The sequence below is a fragment of the Lactuca virosa genome, chromosome 7 (assembly GCF_052849685.1).
Source record: "Lactuca virosa cultivar CGN04683 chromosome 7, Lactuca_virosa_CGN04683_v6, whole genome shotgun sequence".
Classification (NCBI taxonomy): Eukaryota; Viridiplantae; Streptophyta; class Magnoliopsida; order Asterales; family Asteraceae; genus Lactuca; species Lactuca virosa.
The window spans coordinates 211,283,700-211,311,527 of NC_136432.1; the positions used below are offsets into that span (position 1 = coordinate 211,283,700).

The 27,828-nt window shown below is 33.6% G+C and overlaps 1 protein-coding gene across 1 annotated transcript; it reads right to left on the reverse strand.

Moving 5' to 3' along the window:
- Positions 1–242: 242 nt before the first annotated feature.
- Positions 243–3,489, reverse strand: LOC145127516 (uncharacterized). The gene is made up of 5 exons (XM_079062702.1): positions 3,381–3,489; positions 2,784–2,875; positions 2,212–2,703; positions 1,571–2,135; positions 243–976 (listed from the first exon to the last, which is right to left on the reverse strand). Exons 1-5 carry the CDS (start codon positions 3,487–3,489, stop codon positions 243–245), a joined length of 1,992 nt encoding a protein of 663 aa, XP_078918828.1.
- Positions 3,490–27,828: the final 24,339 nt, after the last annotated feature.

Below are 27,828 nucleotides of genomic sequence, written 5' to 3' on the forward strand. Positions count from 1 at the left end.
GCACATGGGGCTTTGTGGCGGATCCAAAAAGCTGAAATGGTAGGCAGCGGGCAATCTTCTTCTAATTGTACCATCACATAATGATTACCATATACAAGTGAAATCGTAATAACGCGATGGTACAAAAATTCTTCCGGACCTTTCCAAAGAGGAAAGAAAGTGAGAGAGTCTTGGTTGGTTAAAAAAGTAAGGACTACAACAAATCTGTTGGCAATAAGGATACCTGTTTCAGGCATAAGTAACTAGTGTCTTTTAGGTGCCGGCGATTCTAAGAAATTCAACGAAGTATATAATTCACCGATTCCATCAGTGAAAACTCTAGCATATGCATCGTACGAACTCAATAACTCGTCTAGTAGTTGACGTCGAACATAGAGCCAATCATTCTCGCCATACCCAAGACAAACAGATATTGCTCGAAATCCACAGTTTCCATCCCCCTCTACATCTTGTATATGTGTGATGTAAGGATGAAATATCACTTGAATTGCATCTATTAGTCGATGATTGTAGCATGATTGAGGCTCTTCCTTCAAGTTTGGAATTTCATTCAAGTCTGGCTCTTCTTTCAAGTCTGGAATTTCATTCAAGTCTGGAATTGTGGTTATGTATGAACTATGTCTTCCCGGTTCCCTATTGTTCAACTCAAAAAATTTTGGCATGGTTGAAAAGCTGCGTCTTCTAGGAGCTTGATTGATAGAATCAGTTTGTTTTTGTTTTTGTTTCTTCAAACTTGGTCGTCCACATGTATTTTTTTGAATTACGGGTTCTCTAATGTGTGTTTTACTAGGCTGGAATATATCTAGTAGCTTTCTCATCATGCTTTTTTTCACAGCTTTCGGTTGCTTATTGTAGGTTTCTTTAAACACTTCAAATTTACCATCACCACATATATCCTCATTTTCCATAGGAATTGACGGTGAAATTTTAAGTTTTCTCCAGAATACATCTATTGATTCCAATGGAATACACTCACCTGTAATGAAATATCATTAATATATAAACAATCAATATATAACTTAAATGTAAAAAGTAATTGTCAAATGCACCCACCAAAGTTCAAGTATGTTGATAGCATGCAAGCACATGGTAAGCCACAACTATTTTGTAGTTTACAACCACAGTTTGAAGAGTCAACTTGATGTACCCGTTGAAGTTCCTCTACAAGCATATCCAGAGCTTTAAGTGAAACATTACCCCGCAACAAATCGAAACACGAAAATTTGTGTTCGTGTTTGGAGACGATCATGCTCTTTTCAAAACTCTCATTTATCGTTGTAAGTTGAGACTTCACAAACCGATCAATAGTACCAACAAACTTGGCTAAAGAATAATTTTTTTCTTGTAAGTACTTTTTTAACGCTGAATGTTAGCCCTCAACTCTGCTGCTGGTTCGTTGTCCAAAGTTCAAATGTTGATCAATCCAAACATAGACAAACATTTCCTTATACTTGTTTAACCAAACATCGTCCAAATACTGTAAAACATCTGGAATCATATAAATGTTATTTATGTATAAAAACCCTTCTAAATTTATAAACAAGTAGTTACAAAATAAGTAGAATTGTACCTTCATGTTCTCTTAATATTGATTGTAGTTTTCTGTAGTTTTCAGTGTACGATGTCCATGTTGGAGAGTCAACAAGTATACTCCACATAGCACGAAAGGATTTCCACAAAGCTTTTGATGGGATTAGCGTCTTACAATGCTTTCTAATATTTTCGGTAATGTGCCATTGACAAAGTAAGCGAGTTGCATAAGGGAAAACTTGTTGGCATGCATTCACCAATGCCAACTCTCTGTCCGTCACTATAACGCGTGGTTGCATGCACTTTTCTAGTGTCAACCTTAGACATGTTAACACCCACTTATAACTTTCCTCCTTTTCGTTAATGATAAAGGCAAAAGCAATGCTAAATGTCTTGTTGGTTGAAGTTACTCCAACAATCTCAACAAAAGGCATAGCATATTTGTTTGTTTTGTATGTTGCATCAATAATCAAAACGTGTGGAAATGTTTGCCATATATCTAACGACAGTGGATGAATGAAAAACAGGTTTTCCAATTCATTTGAAATATTATTTACGGAAAACTCGATAACAAATTTTTTATCATTCAAAATTCCCAAAAGAACCTACATTGAAATATCGTTAATTAATAAAATTCAATATATAAATTATATGTAAAATATACTTGTTGAAATATTATACCTGCATCGGAGTTTTTCCATCATTTTGGGACGAGCGAAGCTTGTACTGTGCATTGTATATAGTTTTGAGTATAGAAACATTATTCTCATCATGCTCTTTTAGTATCGAGAGTATGTTGCGTGGTTCAACATTCTGACTTGTCAAGTCAGCCACCAACTTTTTTTCTTTTTCTTTCAACCGCCTAGCATAAGCATGTCCTTCCATATGTTGTGCAGGTGGATGGTTATGTTGATCACATTTCACCCTCAATGTCCAACCATCAAATTGTTTTATATACGAACCTACCAATTTAAATGGACAATTGATTTTTTTGGTGCCAGAATTTTTACTTGTTGCTTTAATTTTGTATTCACCACCACGATCACAAATAAGTGTGACATAAGACACCACACCATTTTCATTTGTCTTTGATCTTCTTCTAACGATAACATAACCAAGAGAAAATGCTATGTTTTGTACCCATCCCATCAATTCATTTAGAGAATCGAACACCTAAAATTCAAATAATATCTGTTAATAACTAGTGAACATTACAATGATTAAAAAAATTAATATCATGATAAGTATTATACCCGTTCGGTGAAAAAATGGTGACATCCCCATAGAGAACTCGTTGCCTTCATTTGAGTTTGCCCTATAAAAATTCGCCATCTTTTCGATAAAACTATGAACATAACAAAAAAATTTGTTAAAAAAACTAAAATAATATAAAATAACTAATTAAAAATAAACATATATGTTTTTAAAAGCTGATTAACTTTTAAAAATCAAAATCAATGGCAGCCGTGCTTGAAATGTCTAATGTCCACTTATCTAAAAAGCTAATTTATTTTAAAAAAAACAAAAAGCAACAATTCATTTAGTTTAAAAAATTGATTTATTTTAAAAAATGATTTATCATATTAAGTGGTCAAACCACTTAAAGGTTAGCCCACTTAAAATGTCCAGGCCAATTATCTGATGTTCAACCCATTTATCCAATTAATACACAAAACCCTAAAACCACAAAATATTATCATTTTGCAATGTATTTGCTGTGAAAGAGCAACAGCCGTCCCCCATCTGCCGGAGCACAGCAGCCGCCGACGACTTGATGCCACCGGAGAATCGCCGACATCAGACCTCCGACGAAGAGTCCATGCAACCAGAGCATCGCCACCACCATGAACCTCTCCCTATCTGTTTTTTCTTCAATCTGTCTCTTTCCACGTTTTCTCTTTTCCGGCACCGGAGATCTAGACGACGCCTCCGGCGGCGGTGATGCTCGCCGTCGGTCATGATTACCATAACTCGTTCCCTATCTCTCTCATTGATTGATCTGTCTCTATCTCTCTCTCTCTCTCTCTCTCTCTCTCTCTCTCTCGATGTTTTACACTTTTCCGGCGGCGGTGCTGCTAGCCGTCGGCGATGATGACGATGGTTGGACTTTAACAACCATAGTTATATTTTAAATCCTGACATAATAAACAAAATTAGAAATTTTACCTAAACTGTATTAGATGGTTAGATTAATGTTAACCTATCTTTTTTATAATAAAACATAAGTTGTTATTAGTTAAATTGATATTAATGTAATCTCTTTATTATATATACAATTTACGAGACACAGCTTTTTATGTTTGAACTTTTTTAGGTACCCAATATAGCTATTAAATAGGGTGTTTTTTAAGAAAAAATAGTTTGACTTTCAAAATAGGATGTATATGGGTTGTTTATTTAGCAGCTACCTTATCTATAATATGTTATTCCAAAAAATCATGCATGGACTTTTAGCTCCCTGTTAACCCATGCTTGTTTCCAATTCATCTTTTTTGTCTTAACAATTACATCACAATCTTCTAATACAATATATCTTTTGGCCTCTGGTATCCATTACTTATTTTTCTTGATTTCTAGTTCTGTGTCTATTATCCATTTCTCATTTTTTTTTTTTAAGTTTAAGACTATTTATAAGTGATCACATCCTTTCATATATGAACACTGATAAAGTGTTTGTCAACTTCTTTTTCATTGGCCATTATAGCCTACTTCATCTCATCAAATATCCTCCAAGCTCTAAGTTTTTCATTAGAGGTGTGAGCGGAATGGTGGTTGAAATTGTGGGAGATTTTCGATTAATCACATGGTGGAGAAGAAATTGAAGATATTTTTCTATGAATAAAGTCTATACTTAATAGTTAGAAGGCTTTGTATGAAATTTTTGTGTGTACACTCTTTATATATGGTTGGATGTGGTGGTTGGTAGGAATTAGGTGAATTAATATATACCAATGTAGGTAAAATATTAAAGTCACAAATTTTATTAAAAAGCAAATCATATAAATAAACACTATATATTTTTAAGGTACGCATATTTTAATAAAATACAAAACTTATATATATATATATATATATATATATATATATATATATATATATATATATATATATATATATATATATATATATATATATTAAAGTCCCTAAAGATTGGCTCTATTGACACAAAAGTCATCCCTGATTGTTTTTTTCAATTTAGCCCAAAAAACCGGTAAACACTTGCAAAAAAAACTCTTATTCCCGGCTAATGCTGGTTTCGAGGGGTTTTCTGAAAATTTGAAGGACTTTACTGAAAATAAACAATCAGATATGGCTTTTTCGGTAATAGGGTTAAAGTTTAAGGATTTTTTTTCAAAATTTTTCTTTATATATATATATATATATATATATATATATATATATATATATATATATATATATATATATATATATATATATATAGGAAATCTACAGAAAAGTCCCGATTATTAAACATTTTTTCCAAATTAATGAAAAAGTCATTTTTTATATTTGACCAGTAAATGATAGATTATATGATTTTCTCAAAATAATGGAACTTTTCTGTTCAAAAAAAAAATTAGGATTTTATTGAAACTTTTCCCAAAAATTTAGGACTTTTCTATAGATTTCTCATATATATATATATATATATATATATATATATATATATATATATATATATATATATATATATATATATATATATATATATATATATGTATATAATTTGAAGAAAACTCATATTTTTTTTATTAAAAAACTAAAAATAAAGATACCATCTTGTGACATCCCCAAATTTCTCGGACAGAAAAGACCGATTTAGTTTATGCTTTTAAAATAAAATCAGTGTAATCTTTTTAAAAGATGTTGCGGAATTTGTCCCGAAAACAAAACATGATAAAAAAATTTATCAAGACATTTCATAAAAGAAATATATATTTTCATTATATATCAAAACCTCGGGATGTCATGTTCCGATACAGACCAAAAAAATAAACAGTACATTATAAGCCTTACAACATATATTTATATCTACTGGCCTATAATCCAAAAATCTTTCATCATCATCCAACTATGTTCTGGGTCCACTACCTGTAATATAAAAAGCTGAGTGGGTCAGGCTTGGGAGCCTGGTGAGCATATAGGGTTTTCAACCCACAAATAATAATAAATTTATTAAATTCATCAACCAACAATATCCCTGATTACCCGTTCCCGTTATCCTCACTTTACGTCCCTAAACACCTATCATAAGGGACCTAGTCTAAGAATTTTCATCGGGGGTGACAACACTACTTTAGGGATTCCTCAGCAATTTATGTCAAATAAGGCAACCATGAGGGGATGGAGTACACCAATGAGCATATAATTCACCAACACCTACAGGTTGCGAACCTGCTAGCGTTCCATTGGACTGTCTAGAAAGGTTCGTGGTCGTCATCTATACTCCGCTAGATGACTACAACAACAACAACATCGAGGCCTCTGATCATTTTATCACACATCAACTATTTCATCTACCCATGTTTTACCCAACATATTTGTAGATAAAAATACATATACAATTTAAAACTTGTATAAAACTTCTATTCAACACCCATCTCAAATAAACAAACAATATAATTACACATATCACGTATTTTATAGAAAATATTTCATATCTATGTGTAAGATGAAAGTGACTACACACTCACCTTATTTAACGATAATCGGGCAGCACTTCGTTTCTTAAAACAATCATTTCCGATAAAAACGGGGATGTTTTCCCAAAAACCGGGCTTCACTCGAACAGAGTTTCGGCTCGAAAACTCTTTTTCTCGGGATCTTCGGGCTCTCCGGGACTTGCTTATGATGCTATAATGATAAAATAGGCTTGTGGTTAATTTTTGTACTATAGGGTAAGAAAGGGTAAAATTTGTAACATCAACCCGGCTGGCTTCATCCGCTATTTATAGGAGGCTGATGCCTCGAATTACGTTGGGCGTAAGTCTATGGTACGCGGGGCGTACTGCCTCGCAAGGCTCTTCGTTTGGCGTACACTCGTACGCTGGGCGTACTAAGGGATAACTCCGGACGCGGCAAAGCTACGAACACGTGGCTTTCATGCAATGGAGTAGGGAAGGTGCCGGACTTCGGGTCACTTACACGAGTACGCTGGGTGTACTTCGGTACGCTGGGCGTACTCCCATTTTCCAAACTTCAAAAATTCGTAACTTTCGCATACGAACTCCGTTTTTGACGTTCTTTATATCCACGCTTAGGTGAGGCTATGCTCTAAAACTTTCGTTTAGACTCTGTTGGCTAATTTTGACTTTATTTTTAACAGGCCGGGACAGGAAAAGTCTGTTAAAAATTCATAACTTCTTCATCCGACGTCCGTTTTCGTCTGTCTTTTTACCGTTGAACTACTATCAACAAGATCTTCGATTCTTGTTTAGGTATTTCGGCTAAAAATCAATCGATCTAAAATTCGAGTTTCGGGCCGCATACTGCTATGTCAAATCTTAGAAAATTCATAACTTTCTCATACAAAGTTAGATTTGGTCATTCTTTTTATGCACTCTCTCGGTTTAACGAACACTAAGACTTTCGTTTAGATCGCTAAGGCTAAAAAGCACTTTATCGAAAATTCACTTTTTACGTCACACAGCGTCGTGTCGGTTTTGTCGCGAAACTTCGACAAGTCATAACTTCTTCGTTATAACTCGGATTTCGGTATTCTTTATATCTCCAGAATCTTTGTTTCAACCACTACAACATCCTTCATAGATATCGGGTTCATCTAACATTTATTTTCGACGCTTATTTTTATCCTTAATTCATTAAATTATAATAATTAAGCATAAAACACATAATAATCAAATAATACATTTTATTATTTCAAAACAAGTTACAAAGGTTGGCCTAGATTATTACATCACATTTAATGCCTAGCCTAGAAACACGGGCGTTACACATCTACATCATTTTCAGTAAAACAACTCATTTTTATTTATCAAAAACCACAATAACGATAATATATATATATATATATATATATATATATATGTGATTTTTTGGGGTTTTTTTTTGTTATATAACAAAAAAACCTCAAAAATGATATATAGAAATCAAGAAAACTAAGTACCGGATACCAGATGACAAAATATATATTGTATAAGAAGGTTGTTATGTAATATAGAAATCAAGAAAACTAACTAATGGATACTAGAGGCCAATATATATATATATATATATATATATATATATATATATATATATATATATATATATATATATATATATATATATATATATCATTTTTTGGTATTTTTTTTGTATTATTTGTGTTATAACAAAAAAAACCTCAAAAATGATATATAGAAATCAAGAAAACTAAGTAATGGATACTAGAGGCCAAAATACATATTGTATAAGAAGGTTGTGATGTAATTGTTGAGACAAGAGAGATGAATTGGAAACAAGCATGGGTTAACAGTGAGAAAAAAGTATTTGTATGTTTTTATTTGGAATATAGCATATTATAAATGATGAGTAATATGGTTTGTCTTAGTATGATGTGTTTTATTTAATATGTTGGGTAGGATGGTGTGTTTTGTTCGTTAATGTTATATCATTTGTTTCTTAATGTATTAAAGTTATGTAATAAGTTTTATTAGTAATAGAAACGTATGATTTATGTTTTATCAGACAACGATAACTATGTAAGTTATGAAATAATTTTTATTATAAATATGTGTCAAATGTGAATGTTTCTATAACACAAGAAAACCCAAAAATGATATATATAAATTAATGTTATTATTGTGGATTTTAATAAATAAAAATGATTTTATAGTGAAAAGGATGTAGATGGTATCTTTATTTTTAAATTTTTAATAAATAAATATGAGTTCTCTCCAACATAATTTAGTATATATAAAATGAATTTGTTTTTTTTTTTTTACAAATTCCTTAAATTTAACGCTGTTAACGAAAAACCCATCTTTAATTGTTTATTTTCAAAAAAGTCCTTCAAATTTTCAGAAAATCCCTAGAAAGTGGCATTAGCCGGGAACAAGGTTATTTTTTTATTTTTTATTAATTTTTTTTGCAAGTGTTCAACGGTTTTTTTGGGCTAAATTGCAAAAGAAATAAAAAAAACAGGGGTGACTTTTGCACCAATAAAGCCAAACTTCAGGGACTTTACTACAGATTTCCATATATATATATATATATATATATATATATATATATATATATATATATATATATATATATATATATATATATATCAAAATTCCAATATTTTTACATATATAAGCTATTAGGGTGGATGTAGTGGCTTTGGGTTGCACTTGGTACCCTCGGGCATACGAATTCATTGTGTTTGATACAACAAATTTAAAGTTGATTCAAGTTAATGGAACCAATGCTCATTCTTCTCTCTCCGCTCTCTCTTTTATTCTTATGTTGTACAATGTTCACAAGGGCGGAGCTTCAACATTTAATTCGAGGGGGCCGAAAATATAATATGTATAAAAATTGATAAGCAAGGCGGGCCACAGCCAAAGTTTTATATTTTTTGGGTCTAAAATGTATAAAATGGAACTAGAAGGACTATATTAAACCAAAAAATCAGGGGGGGGCCCCCTTGCCCTGATGAAGCTCCGCCAATGAATGTTCATCAATATTTGTACCAGGTGTCATTAGGGATGGAAAGAATCCATTCCTTGTGTTCAAGGATGTGAGGGATGGAAGTAATAGAAAATGATGTAGCATTAAGGATTTGAGGGATGAGGAGTATGGACTCCCACAATAAGAATAAATATCTATTTCTTAGTTGACCACAACTAATGTAAAAGATTATTCTCCAACACACTTTCACTTAAGTTGTTAGAAAACTAAGAAATACTTACTTGTTTCAAATTCATTCAGTAATTAGAAAACTAAGAAATACTTACTTGTTTTAAATTCATTCGGTAACTGTACCAAGATCCAATATTTACATATATATTATGTTTTGCTAACTAGTTGTGGCTAATTATTGTTAGGAACAACAATGATCAATGTCATGAGCTATTATTCACTTCATATTAGTTGGGCATCCAATAATCCATTTTGTGCATATAAATTTGGAACCAACTTAGGGCATCCAATAACCCAATTTTTGCATATAAATTTGGAACCAACTTAGGTTACCAAACTATCTCTACTTAAGCAACCCCTCTATTTATTAGGATTTTTCGAAACAATTTTTTTTTTAAATTTTCTAGTAACTCAAATATTCTAAAACATGCCAGACCAAATAATAAATAAAAGGAATGATTAAGTAGCAAAATTGCAGGTGGTATTTACTAGAAAATGAGGTTTTTGTTGCTAACACTTTCGAAGAACTCATTTCTTAGTCAAACAAAAAACAATGGCGTTAATGGAAAGCTAGAAAGAATCAATAACTTTAAGATAAATTTAATTAATTCTTAAAATATCATGTTTGAACGAGATTGGTGTTTATGAATAACATAGAGTAATGTAATATGTACATACAAAAAAGCCACAAAGGCAGTTAAAGAAATCAACGAAAACACATATTCCACGAGAGGATCACAGATTCAAACAATCAATTGCAACTTAAACAATCACAGATACAAGAAACTAAAAAATACCCTTGCAATATTTATTTTTTCATGCGAACTCTCATGGATATTTAGAATCTAAACAAGGATTCCTCTCTCATAGTCGTATCCAAGAAGCAAATCACCAACCACTTGATGACCCTTGCTTGATGAACACCTTGATCATTAAATCCTAGACGATAAGGGTATCTTATCATTAGATGAGACATGTAGGATGAAAGGACACGTCGCCTTCTTAGTACATATCAGGATTTGATAAAAAGGAATAAGCAAAACCGAATGACAATTGGGATCAGTGTCATGGCTGTTTTTTGAGTCCTCTCTTTATATGGGTGGGTAAATTTCCTACATGGATAATTACATAGTCGCTAAGTAATTATTCATAACATTTGAATTTCAAATCCTACACTTTAAACCCCTTACGATCTATAGGTTTCTATTCACTTATTAATTACTAATAAATTAATAAATTATATAATCATAAATCTCTCTTGTCAAATATTTCTTAAATTTGTTCTTGTGTGTAACCAAGATGGCCCCACTATTAATAATAATATTACCAAACTATTTTGAATGTGTGCATATTTCTAATAGTATACCACATGTATAAGTCACTAAAAATGGTGTGGTCCCTTATTCCCTAATAATAAACAAAGAGTGTTCCATCCAATGCAACTATTGTACTCATACAAACTACCTATGAGACATCCCTTAGATAAGCGATCGAATATTCCTTTGTTCTTATATATATATATATATATATATATATATATATATATATATATATATATATATATATATTGAAGAACAAAGGAATATTCGATCGCTTATCTAAGGGATGTCTCATAGGTAGTTTGTATGAGTAAAATATATGAACTTGATACATGTAAATAAGTCCATGTCCATTCTCAATGTTCAAGATTACGCGTCTCGATATATATTTGTGATAACTATATCAGACTGCACTATTGATCTTATCAACGCAGTTTGATGTCAACACCAAATCATCGAGGGGACCAAAGATATCGCTTCTCTCGTTAGAGTAGAAAGAACAAATAAACTTTGACTAGATATTATCTGCCTACTCATTATGCCATACCTATACATGCCCTTTATGGATGCCAGTTACGGATAAAGTTAAAGAAAATCAAGTCATTATAGACTGTAAAAATTAAAGTCTCATGCATCACTATTTGAAAAATATATGATATTATGATGTTAGAATTACTCGTGAATAGTCCATGAAGTAATATCTAAGTGCAGGTTACTCTAATACATAATCTCCATTAAATACTCATGAGTATTAGTCACATCTATATGATATGTCGATCACCATGGACAATCTACCAATAGACTAGGACAATCTTAAATCAATACTTACTTCTAAAAGTAGGACCGACTATGGAGGTTTGAGTAAATTAATACTCTAGAAATTCACTAAAAAACATTCACAATGGAACAAATAAATAAATTAATGTAAATGGTTGAAATCCAAAATATTATTAAGTCATCACAACCTAATCACCAAGTTGGATAATAATTATATTGTATTAGTTCAAAAACATCAAACCATAAACTAAAAATATCAAGCCAATTCACTAGCAAATCTAGTATCTATTAACCTAGTATGACCATCATGTCTGGTCTGTGACAATGGCTTGGTGAACAGATCAACATGGTTCTCTTCTGATGATACATTGCTCACTATGATGTCGCCTTCTTCAACAAACTTCCTGATGTAGTTGTCATTTATGAGTATATATCTTGAGAACTTATGTGATATGGGTTCTTTAGTCAAGGCGATTGCACCTTCATTGTCACGGAAGATGTTAACATGATCACCAATCCTAGGAACAAAAACGAGATCACTAAAGAACTTCTTCAAGTACATAGCCTCCTTTGCAACATCATTGGCTTCTATATTCTCAGGCTTTATAGTCGAATCTGCCACTATATCTTGCTTGGAACTCCTGCAAGACATTACTCCTCTATTCAGAAAAAACACAAATCCTAAATGCAAACAAGAATAATCTTTGTCTGTTTGGAAACTTGTATCAATGTAACCCTTTTCATTTAGCTCTTCCTTACCACTATAGACGAAGAACATATCCTTTTCCTGGTTTGGCATGATAACGACTCATCATGCTCAAGGCACACGAGACATTAGGTTGAGTATTCTACATCTCCTAAGTCCTTCATAGAGAAACATTTACCAAGTGAATCTATTACACTTTATACTAAGCAGTATGGCATTAGAATACAACATAATAAAGACAGCAACACTCCAAATACCTCTAACATATACGCATGGATCATCTCTGCTTCTTGAAAATCCAAAATCTTTGACTTTTTCATTAGAATAAAGATTCCATCCACGATACGCTTGTTTGTGTCCATAAATGAATAAAAGGACCCAACAGAGAATCACTCTAATGGAATCACATCCAATACTCCAAAGAGAGAACCAAAAGAAATTAGGAGAGGGCAAACTTCTACAAACCCTAAAAAGGGTTAATAAATTTGTCCCATAGAAAGGAAGGGAAACATTTGGAAAAACCTCAAGCCAATGTCCAAGGAGGAAAGAAACCCTTAGCACCCTATATATAGCCTTAAAGCCCTTGCCAAGTTTCATTTCACCCAAACTTTTGGATGTATTTGAATCAGTATGTATTGTTGGAAATCTGAATGGTCCATTAGTCAAACTAATTCCAACATGTATTCATTTATATTAACAAATACAGATCCCGTTTATCACAAGACTTGTGATCAAATGAATTCCAAAATCCTATCCAAATGAATCTTTGGAAATGTAGAGAAGATGATTATTATATCTCACTCAAATATTCATATAAGCTTTTGAACCATTGTTACTATACTAGATTAACATATTTCATGATTTTCTTATAAAAATGTTCTAAATAAGCCATCATAATCTTATGAAATTTTATACAAACAATTTTGAATCATAAGACCATAGACTAAATATTTGGGAGAACAAGTTGTCTTTTTATCCTACGAATAGTAGCAAGGGCTTGGTATTCATGATCGAAATATATTCTCCATGTTTCAGTCTTCTTATTTCCTCTTAGTCATTGAATATTCTTGAAAATATCAGTACTCGATCCTTAGAAAAATACTCTAATTACTAAAAATAATATTCTAATGGTATTACGAATTTGTATATCTGATTGTAGACTAAACATTCACAAGAACGAAATGTCTTTTGATCCTATAGATAGTAGCATGGGCTTGTAATCCATGATCAAATTATCTTCTCCATGTTTCAGTCTTATCCATTAGACATATTGTATATTTATGCTTTACTGATCATTTTCTTGTTATGGAAACAAATAGCCTATCAAAACATGTCTCAGAATAAGCCTTTTTTTTTCTTTTGGCGCTTAGAGATGGATTATGTATTCAACACTAATTTTCTTTTATGCATGTACAACTGGCTTTCTTCTTCTTGACACTTCTATTCATGATAGCGAATATAAGAGCATTTGAAGTTCGAGTTTTTATATATGATTGCCCATGTTTGTCTCAAAGGGCCTCTATACACAATGCAACTTCTTTATGGATCATAAGACCATAGACTAAATATTTGGGAGAACAAGTTGTCTTTTTATCCTACGAATAGTAGCAAGGGCTTGGTATTCATGATCAAAATATATTCTCCATGTTTCAGTCTTCTTATTTCCTCTTAGTCATTGAATATTCTTGAAAATATCAGTACTCGATCCTTAGAAAAAGACTCTAATTACTGAAAATAATATTCTAATGGTATTGCGAATTTGTATATCTGATTGTAGACTAAACATTCACAAGAACGAGATGTCTTTTGATCCTATAGATAGTAGCATGGGCTTGTAATCCATGATCAAATTATCTTCTCCATGTTTCAGTCTTATCCATTAGACATATTGTACATTTATGCTTTACTGATCATTTTCTTGTTATGGAAACAAATAGCCTATCAAAACATGTCTCAGAATAAGACTTCTTTTTTTTTCTTTTGGCGTTTAGAGATGGATTAGGTATTCAACACTAATTTCCTTTTATGCATGTGCAACTGGCTTTCTTCTTCTTGACACTTTTATTCATGATAGTGAATATAAGTGCATTTAAAGTTGGAGTTTTTATATATGATTGCCCATGTTTGTCTCAAAGGGCCTCTATACACCATGCAACTTCTTTATGGACATTTCAAAGGTTTTTATATCAAAATCAGAGTGAACTGGTTATATGTACATGTTACTTAGTTGATTATGATAACCATAGTCAACCACTAACTTAGTGAAATCCCATTTCACTTCAAAACTATGCTAGATAACAGTTTCAAGTGTTGTGAAAATCTCGACTAGGTCGAGATTAACCTGTGTACTCCCAAGGGGATACCCGACCGACTAAAAGATACCTAGCGATTAACCTCTGCCTACAAAATAAGCGAAGAAGTAGGTAACGATTAAATTTTAACACTTTAAATAAGTTATATCTCAATAGAAACTATTTGAGGAATGATTAGTGTTATATTAATCATATTAACCTATTTTGTTATGATATTAGTGGTATTTACGAACTTTGTTATGATCATAGTCATATTTTAACTTTTTAAAATTCAACATATTTGCAATTTAGGGTCCTTGATTAATCCTCGCCTAGTCGATTAATCACTTAACCCTAATTCACCGACTAGCTAACGTTAAATGTTTTTTTACATCCTTGATGGTTTCTTACAGTTTTGCAATGCAGTGGTTAGAAGAACATTAGGAAGAGCTTTATCTAATGCATGAACTTTCTATTAGTCTAAGAGAATTATTCTCAAACTACAAATTTGGCCTAGATTGCTCATCCTACCTGCTAAGCCTTTTTAGAGGTCTTATAGCACTAGATTTTAGTATATTATCTAATAGACACCATTCAATATTAATTCCAAAATTGTTTGTTTTATTAATCCTTAAAATATTTTTTAACCATAAACAACTTTTTACTAAGGCTATGATCTATATTTGGCTTCGTGATGTGTAAAGGGATGCTGTAAACACACCATAAACTTATTTAAGTAGGAAAAGCTCTTTGTTAGTTTTAATCTATATGAATATCTTAGATCTTTCGAGATTCATTGAGTGCGTCAATTGGATGTTAATCTTGAATTATACTTATCTCAACTCCATGATAGGGATGTCGCGAATCATAGGACAAATGGTGAATCACCATACAAAATAGCATGAACCTCGATCCATATTATTCTCACATTGACGTGCTGGTTACCACACATGCTGCATCAATAGAAGAATTTTTCTGAGTGCCAAATCACCAACTTATATCCTCGCTTTAATGTGCCGGTTAACCACACACGCTCCATCAACAGAATATAAAAAAAAAATATGTGTTTTCGTGGGTGGCATACGGCTCACATTTTTATAAACATGATTTTGTGTAAATAACCTTTCATCCCTTTTAATACTTTAGCTAATACTTTTGACTTTCAAACAATTATCCTAGCAAACACTTTCGATGACTCTGATCTCAAAATGCAAAGAGGCGATGAGGGTGGTAAGCTTAAGAGCTTTTAAAAACTGACATCATTAGGAATCGAAGAGACATTCTTAAACCTCTCTTATACCATCAGACTTAGATGCATCTAGTTATGGCTTCACTGATAATGTTTCTACTAAACATGTAAGGATACATGTCTATTATAATCTCCTATACATACACTAATCTTATTATAATATGTAGGTAAATTTAAACATAAGTTGATCTTTATCCTTTTAATTATTCAAAATTAATTCGCTAATTAAATAATATTCAAAATTAAATATTCATATTTAACTTCTAATTAAACAATATTAAAAAAATTAATTAATTAAATATTCAGATTTAAATTCTTATCTAATTAATACTTAGAACTAAGAGTTCTACAACATTCCAATTTATAAATCTATTAACCAGTTAATATTCAACTCCTTATGTTTAGTTCTTTTAATTTATCATTGTGTCGTGAGAGAAAACCAAAAGGACCATATTATTATTTGGTAATATTACCTTTTAGTTAATGACCTTGGACACTATTTCCAACAACTTGGACTACACAACACCTTCTGGTTGTGCCAGATACACAACATGTGTGTGTTTTCAGTTAAGGAAAATGATTTTTTACATCCATTGCCAAATTTCATAATCATGAAATGTTGCTATGGTAAGTAATATCCTAATAGACTTAATCATTGCTACTGGTGAGAAGGTTTCCTCATAGTCAATTCCTTGAGTCTGAATGTAACCCTTCACAACCAGTCGAGCTTTGAATGTGTGTACATTCCCATCCATACCAATATTCTTATTAAATACCCATTTACAAACAATGATTTCAAGACTAGGTATGGAACCAACCAAGTTACAAACATGGTCGTCTCATCTTTTCTGGTCAGTATGTCATCGCCCTCGGTAATATGGTAACCCAAAATTTAGGAGCACAATGCTCTCTATCATATCTACAAGGAGGAAGTTGATTGCTAGTCCCAACTTCAAGTTCTTTGTTTGTTGATCTTGAATCTCATCAAGATCAATCTGGATCCCACTAGCGTCTTTAGATATCAACTCCCTCTCTCGGAAGATTTACCTTGGAGCAACAAACACTTTGTTCTCAGAAGGTTTGTAAAAAAATATCCAAAATATTTGTTTGGATATCCAACGAAGTAACACTTATCCGATTTGGGTTTTAGTTTGTCGAGCGCTTCGCGATGAACGAAATCCTCACAACCTCAGACTTTCATATGTGTTAGTGAAGGACTAACACCACTCCATATCTGATTGGGTGTCTTTGAAACCTTCTTATTTAGTACAAGGTTTAGGAGATAAGAAAGAATCTCTATGGAATAACCTAGAAATTGAGGAAAAGCATAGCATTACACATCATGAGTTGAACCATTTCAAGCAATGTTCGATTTCTCCACTAAACTACACAGTTATGTTGTTGTATTCCAAGTGGAGTCAACTATGAGAATATTCCACAGTTTCTTAGATGATCCTAGAATTCTTGACTAAGATATTCTACACCTCAATGGGTTTAGATTATGTTTAATAGAATAACATAACCATATATATTGAAGTCGTTAATAAATATAACAAAGTATCTTTCTCCATGTCTTTTAGATGATATGAACGGTCCACACACATCAGTCTGTATGAGGTCCAACAGATTCTTGCCTTTTTCACAGTTTCATGTGAATAGTAACTTTGTTATCTTTCCATTTGAGAAAGATTCGCATGCATCATCATATTTCAAGTCAAATGATTCCAAAATACCATCTGATTGGAGCTTGGCGGTGCGCTTCTTGTTTATATGGTCAAGGTGATAATGTCATAAACACGATATATCCAAACAATATTTGGATATTTTTTAATCAACATTCAAGATTAACCTATCATTCTTTATCATACATATGATGGTCTCATGGATGTCATGGAATGAATTTTCTTTAAAGTAAGGAGCATTATTTTTTAAAACTAAAAATACTTTCATTGTCAAAACCAAAATGAAAACTATCTCGATATAATGCATGAAAAGATACAATGTTTCTTTCCATATTAGGCGAATAGAAACAATTTAATAAAGTAATTGAAAAACCACTAGAAAGCACGAGCTCATAATCCCTAACCTTTGTAATGGAAGCTTTGTTCTTGTTGCCCATGATAAGGTTAAACTCCCCATGCCTTAGATCCCACTTCCCTTTAGTCCATGCACATAAGCGCAAATGTGAGTACCACATCTTGTGTAAAGGATTCAATATTTAGAAGTTGAAGCACTATGGATTTCAATCATAAAAATATATAAGTACCACACCCCTTTGTCTCGTTCTTCTTACGTTCTTCTAGGTATGTCAGAGAGCTACGTTTCTAATGTTTCGTTTGTTAGCAGTTCAAGTAGATGGCCTCATCAGGTTTGCTTGTAGGTGTTATGTCAGACAGATTTGGACTGTCCAAGTTTAGCGTTTCCCTTTCCTTTAGGATATTTAACATTCTTCCTTTTGATAGCACCCTCCCTAATAGCCAGAATGAGAGTTGTAGAGATAGTTCTATGAGGCTTCACCATGCTAGCCTCGACAGTTTTTAACATGCAATGTAGCTCGATTAAGGTCTTTCCCACAAATTTCATATTATACTTCATAATGAACATATGATACGAACTGGTCAGCGAGTTGATAAATATATCAAATCTAACTCTTGAGGAAATGGAACACCAAGAAGATCTAATCTATTAATGTACAACTTCATTTTAAGAACATGTGTAGTGATAGAAATTCCTTACTGAAGCTTGCATCATATAACATATTTGACGATATCTAATCGTTATTGCTTAGCTTGATCTTGGAGTATATCCTTGAGTTGAGTTGTTATGTCAAACGACCTAATATTACCATCATTCTTTTGGAATTTTATAATCATGGTTACTAACATAAGGCATGCAATCTCATTCGAATGGTTTAGCCTCTCTAAATAGTCGTTTCTTTCTTCTCTGGTAACATTATTTTTAGGAACCTCAAGGACATCCTTATCTAAAGCATATTACATTTTCTTGTACCTAAGAGTGATTCTCAGCGTACGAATCCAATCAAGGTAGTTAGGTCCTGTAAGTTTGTCCCTTGAGAGGATTTGGAGCAGAGAGAGATTTGTTGACGTGTTAACGGCTGCAGGTGTAGGTGTACTCGTGCTTGGAGTCATTTAAATAAATCAAGTTTTAATTAGTTTGATAAACCTCATATAGAATAACTACACATTTAAAAATTATTCAAATAAGGTTAGGATCCATATTTCACTCCATGATGTGAATAGGATTTCCCTAATCACACTAATGAGCTATTTAGGTAGGCAATACCATTTGTGAGTTTCAGTCTGTATGAAGCTTCTAGATCAGTCGAGATTCATTGACTTAAGTCAATGAGATGTTTAATCTCTTCCATACTCATCCTCGTTCATAACACGGTTGACGTGAATCATGAACTGAGAGGGTAAATCAACCATGCGAAAACATGCGATCCACGACCCAAGTTACGCTTGAGTTATAACGAGTATCACATCACCTTAACCATAATCCCATTGACGTGGTGGCTACATGCACTTCCCCATGTCAACAGATTATAAGAAGTATGTTTTTCATTGGTAACATGTGATTTATGTTTTATATAAAAAACATGTTTTTGCTTTTCTTGTTTAGTTAAAGAACTTTAACCTTTCTTTTGAAAATCATACAATTTTAGGCCAAATTTAGAACATTTATAAAAGTTTATTTTCCTTTGTTAAATTTTAGCAATATCAAGTAACATACACAACAAGTAATGATAACACCAACCTTGATCCTATGCATTTTCGTCATGGGCCAACATAGGGAAAATGTGTTCAAACTAAGGACTAAAAGGACATTTCAAAGATCTCACTCGTCCAACCACCAACTCTTGATGCACGGTTGAACTTCATGAGACTTCAAAACTCCTAGATCCTTAGCTTGTGTTTTCGGTCTTCATTCAATTACAACTTTCTATTCTAATACAATTTTCCCTAACTAAACTATTACATTAGAAAGAAAATTTACGTACATAATAGAAAACCACATGACATGCAAGTCATAAAAAAATCCCAAAACTTACAAACAACACATATGTCAAGTCGAGGCTTGGTGTATCGGATCCATACAATTCAAAAAAAAAATTACTTTAAACTTCGATTACAACTTTTAGATTTCAAAACAAGTCAATAATCAAATTGAAAGCAAGCTAGAATACAATTGTTTCCATGATCTCACATGTAATTTGAGTCTATGCATTACAATGACCACTGCATACTTAATAAGGAAAATTTAAAAAGTAATTTCGATTATGTAAATAGTGAAAACGCGTCGTGTACCAAAAAGTAATGTGCCACGTTCTACGATTAGGGTTTCTAGTTTTCGACAATCTCTGTGTCGTGTAACAAAGGTGATTTGTTGTGTAATAGAAGCATAAATGATTTCATCTTTTAAACCATGTTTGATTTTCATTAGAAAAATAATAATTTTAAAACTTCTAAATCAGTGGCTTGATCTAATCAATCCACAATAATCCAAATTAGTTAACATGAATCAAATTAGTTATCAAAGTGCAAAAGATATGAACCAGTGGCTCTTATACTATATTATAAAGCTTATTAGTCATATATTGAATTTTAAGAGGTATAAGTTGCAAAGTTTTTTGTACAAATCAATTATACATAAATAATTCATTAAGACTTGCTAAAAGTTTGAACACTTGAATTAAGAAAGGTTATTAAAAATTTCAATTTAAAGCAAAACAAAAATTTTAAAATATGAAATTCACGTATATAAATTAATTTATATTTTATAAACTAGATACAAATATTAATTAATTTATATCAATAGTATTAACAGACAATAAAAATATAAGATATAAACATAAATATTTTATTTAAAAGTACTATTTTTTATTACATCATAACTAATAATAAAATATAATTATTTCTCCGTAAGAAACTATTCGCCAAACGAACTTTTTATCGCCACCGATTTGCGCGGGCACACTATATTTTCAAGTTTTAGAGCTTATTCTTTATCGAAAAAAAAAACTAAAAATATCTAAATTAATAACTTCACATTGTGAATGCTAAAAAATAAAATTTACATTATTCGAATTCACGGTGTGAATTCAGATTCACATTGTAAATTTGCACAGATTCACAATGTGAATTTGTGTGAATTTGACCAGTTCAATATATATATATATATATATATATATATATATATATATATATATATATATATATATATATATATATATATATATCGAATTTGATATCAATGAAAAGATGATAAAAATGTATTAATTTCTATATTTTTAGTTTTTTTTCTTTAAAAAACATGCTATAAAAGTTGAAATTGGTTCTATGGTGTAAAATAGTTTTTTGTTGAACTCAACTCTCTCTCTCTCTCTCTCTCTCTCTATATATATATATATATATATATATATATATATATATATATATATATATATATATATATATATATATATATATATATATATATAAGTTCAATTGAGAAAAATAACAAGGTAGCGAATGGGGGAATCATTCACAGCCAATCATTTATTTTCGCCACAAAACGCTTCGGCGTACCGGCGCGACGGAGGATGAGTTTAATTCATATATGAATATAAATGTAAGTGTATTCATGTATGAATCCACCACCTCCCATCCCCTACTAACCACCACCACCACCACCACCGCTACCAACAACCACCGCCACCTCCACAACCACCACCACCTCCGCCACCAACCACCACCACCCACCGCCAACCCTGTCACCAACCACTACCTTCATATTCATATATGAATAATCACTTCCTTGCTAGTTCCGAACGTTTTGAGGAGAAACGCCCAAATATCAAGAAAATCACACAAGGCTCCAATGCCCTCAGATCTAATGTCGTTTGAGGCCTCATATTTCTTCCACACAGAGAGTGACGGTAGTCTTACATGACTGCTGAAGAAAAAACCTCCTTTCCAAGTTCCTGCTAGGAATTTCAGCTCCCTCCAGCTCCAACAGGACATCACTCAGACTCGGTCGTGTCTACCAAATAATATTTCTGCAAATTTCATTTCGCGTGATCCCAAGCTCATCCCTAGTGCTCCTGAGCGGATGGTCGTCGACCACGAAGACGGCGCTCATGTTGATCCCTCTGTTCCCCTCCCTCACTCTGCTTCTTCCAATGAAGGGGGATCCACTTATATTGCCCCAGTGGAGACAACACGTCACATCTACACCCACTGGGGGACTCAGTAGCATGACATATACATTAGGCGTTTTGATCTCCTTGATCAATTTTTTGCCAACATTCTCTCGGATTTGTCTGCAACCAATGCATCCGTTCAGTATTTGTAACAAATGATACAAAATAACCATTCTGAGGTTATGCAGTTCCTGCAATGTTGGACACCCCGCGGTCAGTAGGTTACCTTACCCTCTCCGATCATCGAGGATGATGCTTAATCTTAAGCTTGGGGAGGGGTCTTTGTGTATTAGGTTCTAATTTCCTCATGCATTTCATAAAAAACTTAAAAAAAAAAACGAAAAAGTTTTTGCTTTTCTTATTTTCATTTTTTAAGTGCATTCATTTCAAAGCATCCAAAGAAAATTTAAAAAATATTTTTATTTTTATTTTATTCCTTTGGATTTTGCATTGTTAATAATCAAAAATTACAAAAAGATTTTGTTTTCAACTTATCCTTAGTTTGAACTTCTTCCAAAAGTTTATAAAAATTCCAAAAAGATTTTCTTTCTGCTCTAAAGTTTTTGCATCTCATTTTCTGCATTGCATCCAAAAGCTTAAAAAAAGAATTAGAAAATTTGATCCATCAATCATAAGGGGTGCGAAAAGTTGACCGCCTTGAAGTCCAAGCACATAAAAAAGTAAAAAAAATAAGTAAATTAAAATAAAATAACTCCTCACTTCAAATGTTTCGCGTTGATAGACCTGAAGGCGTCCTCCCTGTCAATTGGTTTGGTAACTAAAAAATAAAGCGTAGATGATTTTCTGTATTGAGTTTTTAAGTAAAGGATGGTAAAACAACTTTTGAAAATATCGTGCTCTTTAAAACCCGATACTTTAACGCCAACTCATGTTTGAAACAACCGGATGACCATGTTTATAATCACTTTTGGGTAGACCTCTTGAAGGTGGATTTCATTGCACCCACCCGTTCACATGTCGTCTGAAGTGTTGAAGACTTGGTTGGCCATTGCACTAATCGAGCCAAAATCAACCAATAAAGCTACATTTGAAGAAAGAATCTATAAGCCAAGTCCTACACCAAAGAGATTTAGAAGCAAAGCAAGCCAAATCAAATTAAGACAATCTAAAAAAATAAAAGAAAGTAACTTGAACAAGAGAAAGTCAAAGTTCAAGAAAATCAAGTCAAAGAAGTGAAGTTAAAGATCAAAGAGGCGAGGAACACAAGACCTCGGGTGGTTGCAATGATTGGTACCTTTAGGAGTAAGCCTGAGATGGACAGCGAGCATTGGGATAGAATGCAACGTTGGTTCAACCTTGAGTACACTGAGGGAGTTTTAGAAGTGGTCCCTATTTAAAAATATTATACCCTCCCAAATAAAGTAACCTGACACTGGGGTTGTCTATATTTTCAAAACCATTGAATCAGTGACTTTCGCATGAAGTCTCACGACCCTCTCATTTTAAACACTAGGCCCCTGATTTTCCTTAAAAGGAAAACGTCCAAGGTTTGACTCTGTTCAGACTTTCCTGAAATGAGAACAATAAATGGACAATATTTTGTGTTTGGATAATTGGTAATTGACTTTCATACCCCTGGTGATCGAAACAAAAGATGAAATTATGAAGTTTGGATCAAAATCAAGTTTTTTAAGCTTTGTTAATCTTATTTTTCTTAGTTTTGTTTCATTTTGTACATATGTTATTTCTGATTCTTTTTCCTTGCATGCATTTGATCTTAGTGCCTTCTAGGTTCTTTCCATTATTTTTGTCATAGTTTCCTTTTATTCACCTATCGTCTTCTTTAGGGTTGTTCTTCATTTTTCACTTTGTTGAGGACAATAAAGGTCTAAGCTTGGGGAGGTTTGATTGGTGCCTTTTTATGGGTTTTGAGCATAACAACAATTCCTAAGTGTACATGTAACCCTAATGCTTTGGATCTAGGTTTTCTAATTGAACATGCAAACTTGAACACAAAAGAAGAAACCCTAGGTTCTATGTATTATAATTGAAATACACATAATAGAGTGTTATAATACATACCTTTAAGATTTTTATTGTAAACAATCTTGAATCCCTTGCTTGAAAGACTTTTGGTAGCAAGCGCCACAAGTGTTGCACCTCTAATGGCTCACAAACAAACCTAGCAACCAATGATTACTATATATATATATATATATATATATATATATATATATATATATATATATATATAGAGAGAGAGAGAGAGAGAGAGAGAAGGGAAGAATAATTTCAGCTCTAAGCCTTCTTGAGGAGTGCATGGACGAAATCCAACCCTAAGAATGGTTTATATAGGTGTTAGGAAGGTATTGGATAAGGCAGGTGTATCCAAGATAACCCTAATCCCTTAGCTTCCTCCCTAAGGCATCCAAGGCACCCTTAAAGCCCAAGGAAACCCTAGGAGCATGTAGATATCGTTCACCCCCTTTAGGAAGGTTCTAGAATTGCCCAATGCTCAACTATTGAACATTTTCACCTTTAGTCCCTGCAGTTTCAATTAATTCATTTAACCCCAAAATTAACTCCAAATTAATTTCTGATTAAATATCAATATGATTTCTAATTAATATATTATGTCCATAATACATTAATAAATCATTTATTATGATTTCTAATTAATTTATTAACCAAGTAATAAATTAATAAATCATTCTTCTCTCTGTAACAGTCATCCTATTTAATTGCCAGGTTTGTAGGCAACCCAAAAGGACCGTGCTACTATCAATTCAAGTTTATACCAATTATAATTATGGGCTTAGACACCTAATCCAACAGTCTCCCACTTGGATAAGTCTAATAACTATTGTTGCAAGTATAACTTCAAAAATTGACTAGCAAATTTTAGCTACCAAAAGCCGCTGTCGAACTCTAACCCAGTCAGTGACATGTCTTAAGATAAGTGATCAAATATTCCCCCGTTCTACAAGATATCGTATGAACATGAGACATGGATTATAATCATTCTCTCTGTCCAATATTTGTTTCCCAATTTCTAATTTATGATGACTTATATCAGACTACTAATTGAACACATCAATTTAGTCCAGGCTTGGCCAAGTGCTTTAGATGTCATCATCAAATCATCGAGGGGCCCACAAATATCGCTTTTTCCCGTTTAGGGCAAAAAGAACGGATAAACTTCGACTTCTATGCTTGTACTGTAACGACCCAAAAATCAAGGGTAAAAATTTCATTTTTAATATACCCAAAACATAGTTATCATTTATTCCAAAACATCGCTAATTAAAACATTTATCAGAGTTCATCCCAAAATCACTCATTGCGGAAAACATGGGTGTGTGCACTGCGATCAAGCCGGGCCCTTCCTTTCCAAACCGATGACACATGAAACAATAAACAAAACTGTAGGCACGAAGCTTAGTGAGTTCCCCAGAGCATACCCCGTACAATCCACATAACCACATAATCCATATTAGCTATATTAGCTACATAAACCATATCAATCACATAAGCCATGCATATAAAAATATAGGGATGCCGTGGGCTCCTCCCAGGGTCTTACTCATGGATGCCATGGGCTCCCCCACATGGTCTTACACCTAAGTGCCATGGGCTCCCCCTATGGTCTTTAGCTGGGAAGCCATGGGCTCACCCACATGGTCTGACATCAAAGTGTCATGGGCTCCCCCATGGTATTTACCTGGAAAGCCATGGGCTCCCCCACATGGTCTTACATCCAAGCGTCATGGGCTCCCCCATGGTCTTCCCTGCAAGTATCACATATATAACTAGCATACCACCTAGCATATAACCAACTAACATTCCACATATCACTACATCAACTAGTGTACCACATATCACAAAATGGGACGGCCTTGGTGCCTTAGACCCATTGGTATGGTGAGGAGACTCACCTCGAATGCAGAAGCTTCCTGAAAGAAATCCTTAGCTGCTTCCCTATCCACTTCCTGAGCTATCAATACCGATCAATATACCCAATTAGCAATTGGGTGCCATACCATAATCCTTAATCCATGCATGGGTAAAATGATCATTCCACCCCTAGCCCAGTATGATCCAAAACTAAGGCCCAAACATAAAACAAAATCCCAACACTATAATGTTCATAAATCCATCAATGACCTAATTTTCCAAATTGGGCCCAAACCTCTACATGGGTCTTGCTATGAGGCCCAATCATTCTTTTCAGTCCAACACACTTAGCATTCCAATGATCCAATAATAATTGTCCGATGGCCCAAGGACCAAGCCCATTAGACCCACTAAAGATAAACACTCCTACAAGGTCCAATATATGGCCCAATTTCCAATTGGGCCCAATCCCTTCACATACGCCTCATCCTAAGGCCCAATAATACTTCTCTAGTCCATAATCATGTTTCCAATTGGCCCACGAAGGCCCAAAACAACCTTGTCCAAGAATTGGCCCAAACCGAGTTCCACAAATGCAAAGTCCATTTCTATATTGGGCCACAAGGCCTAATAGGCCCAACTATTGAAATATTGGCCCAAAGATACATTCAGGCCCAACTATAATCAAATCCAGGCCCAAAACCATTAGGGCCTAAAGGTCTGAAGTCCACTAAGGCCCAAGTCCTCCTGAGAGCGTACACCCAGCGTACCTCTTCTGTACGCTTAGCGTACTGGGCGAAAGGTAGTACGCGTAGCATACTACATAGTAGACCCAGCGTATAACCAGCTTATGCACAAAATCCATTAAGTGCTTAATACTTGAAGACTTTACGTCCCAAACTTAGATCTAAGTCGTTTGATGAGTCTTAAGGCATAAAGTTGGCAACTTTATGCCTTTGCATGCTCCAAAAAGACCAAATAGCATTCTACTTCCGTAAAAGTGGTCTTAACTCTTGCATGAACCCATTATGATCTTCAAGATGGCATCTTTCTGTCTTAGGGACTCAAATAGCACTAAGGGTGACAACCCTAAGCCTAAGAAGCATATTTTGAACCATAAAGCTTCATCCTTGGGACCAAAAAGGTCCAAAAACTCAACATAAGAGATCTAAGGTAATAACCACCGAGTTTAAGACTTTATACCTCAAATGAGAGCCAAAAGCTGTTGTAGTTCTGGATCTAAAAGCTCTGTCTTCTTCAATAAGTCTTCAAGAATGAACACCTTCTTCAAAAGCACCAAAATACTCTTCTAATGGCCATCCAAGCTCCAAAATCACTCAAATGAGTCCTAAGGGTCGATTTCTAGGGGTTATAGGGATGAAGGATGAAGATATTAGGGTTAGGTTTTGAACACCTTCTTCAAAAGCACCAAAGTACTCTGAAGAACATTCGCGACCTTCCTGGTCAGTAGGCCCATCGTACTCCATGTTACGCCCCGTGTACTGCCTTCTTCACTAGTACGCCCCGCGTACGCTTTGTCTACGCCCCGCGTACTCGGCTAAGCCTGAAACCCACGAAACTTCCGAAGGCCATAACTTCTTCGATATAAGCCCGATTCCGACGATCCGTATATCCACGGAAAGGTGACAAGAAGCCCTACACTTATATCAACTCATACCTTTCTTAAGACATTCCGAACAAAAGTATATTTTTCCACAAAAGCCCGAACTGACACTTTACTGAAATACTCCTAGGCTCCGGAACACGAACCGAACACCCGTAGCACTTCTAATACATCACCCGCACCCAAATGGGCCTAGATCTTACATTTTCAAAAGCCTAATCCTTATGATTCCCGATCTTCGGGCCACATCCTCAGACTAGGAATCGATTTGGAACAGGACGTTACAACTCTCCCCAAATTGAATTAGATTTCGTCCTCGAAATCCGTCCTTACCTTCCCAGCACATCCAACAATCTGGTCCATACCTCCACAATCCGGAATAAATACAACCTTTCCAACGCAGGTCGATACTAACCCTAAAAGGACT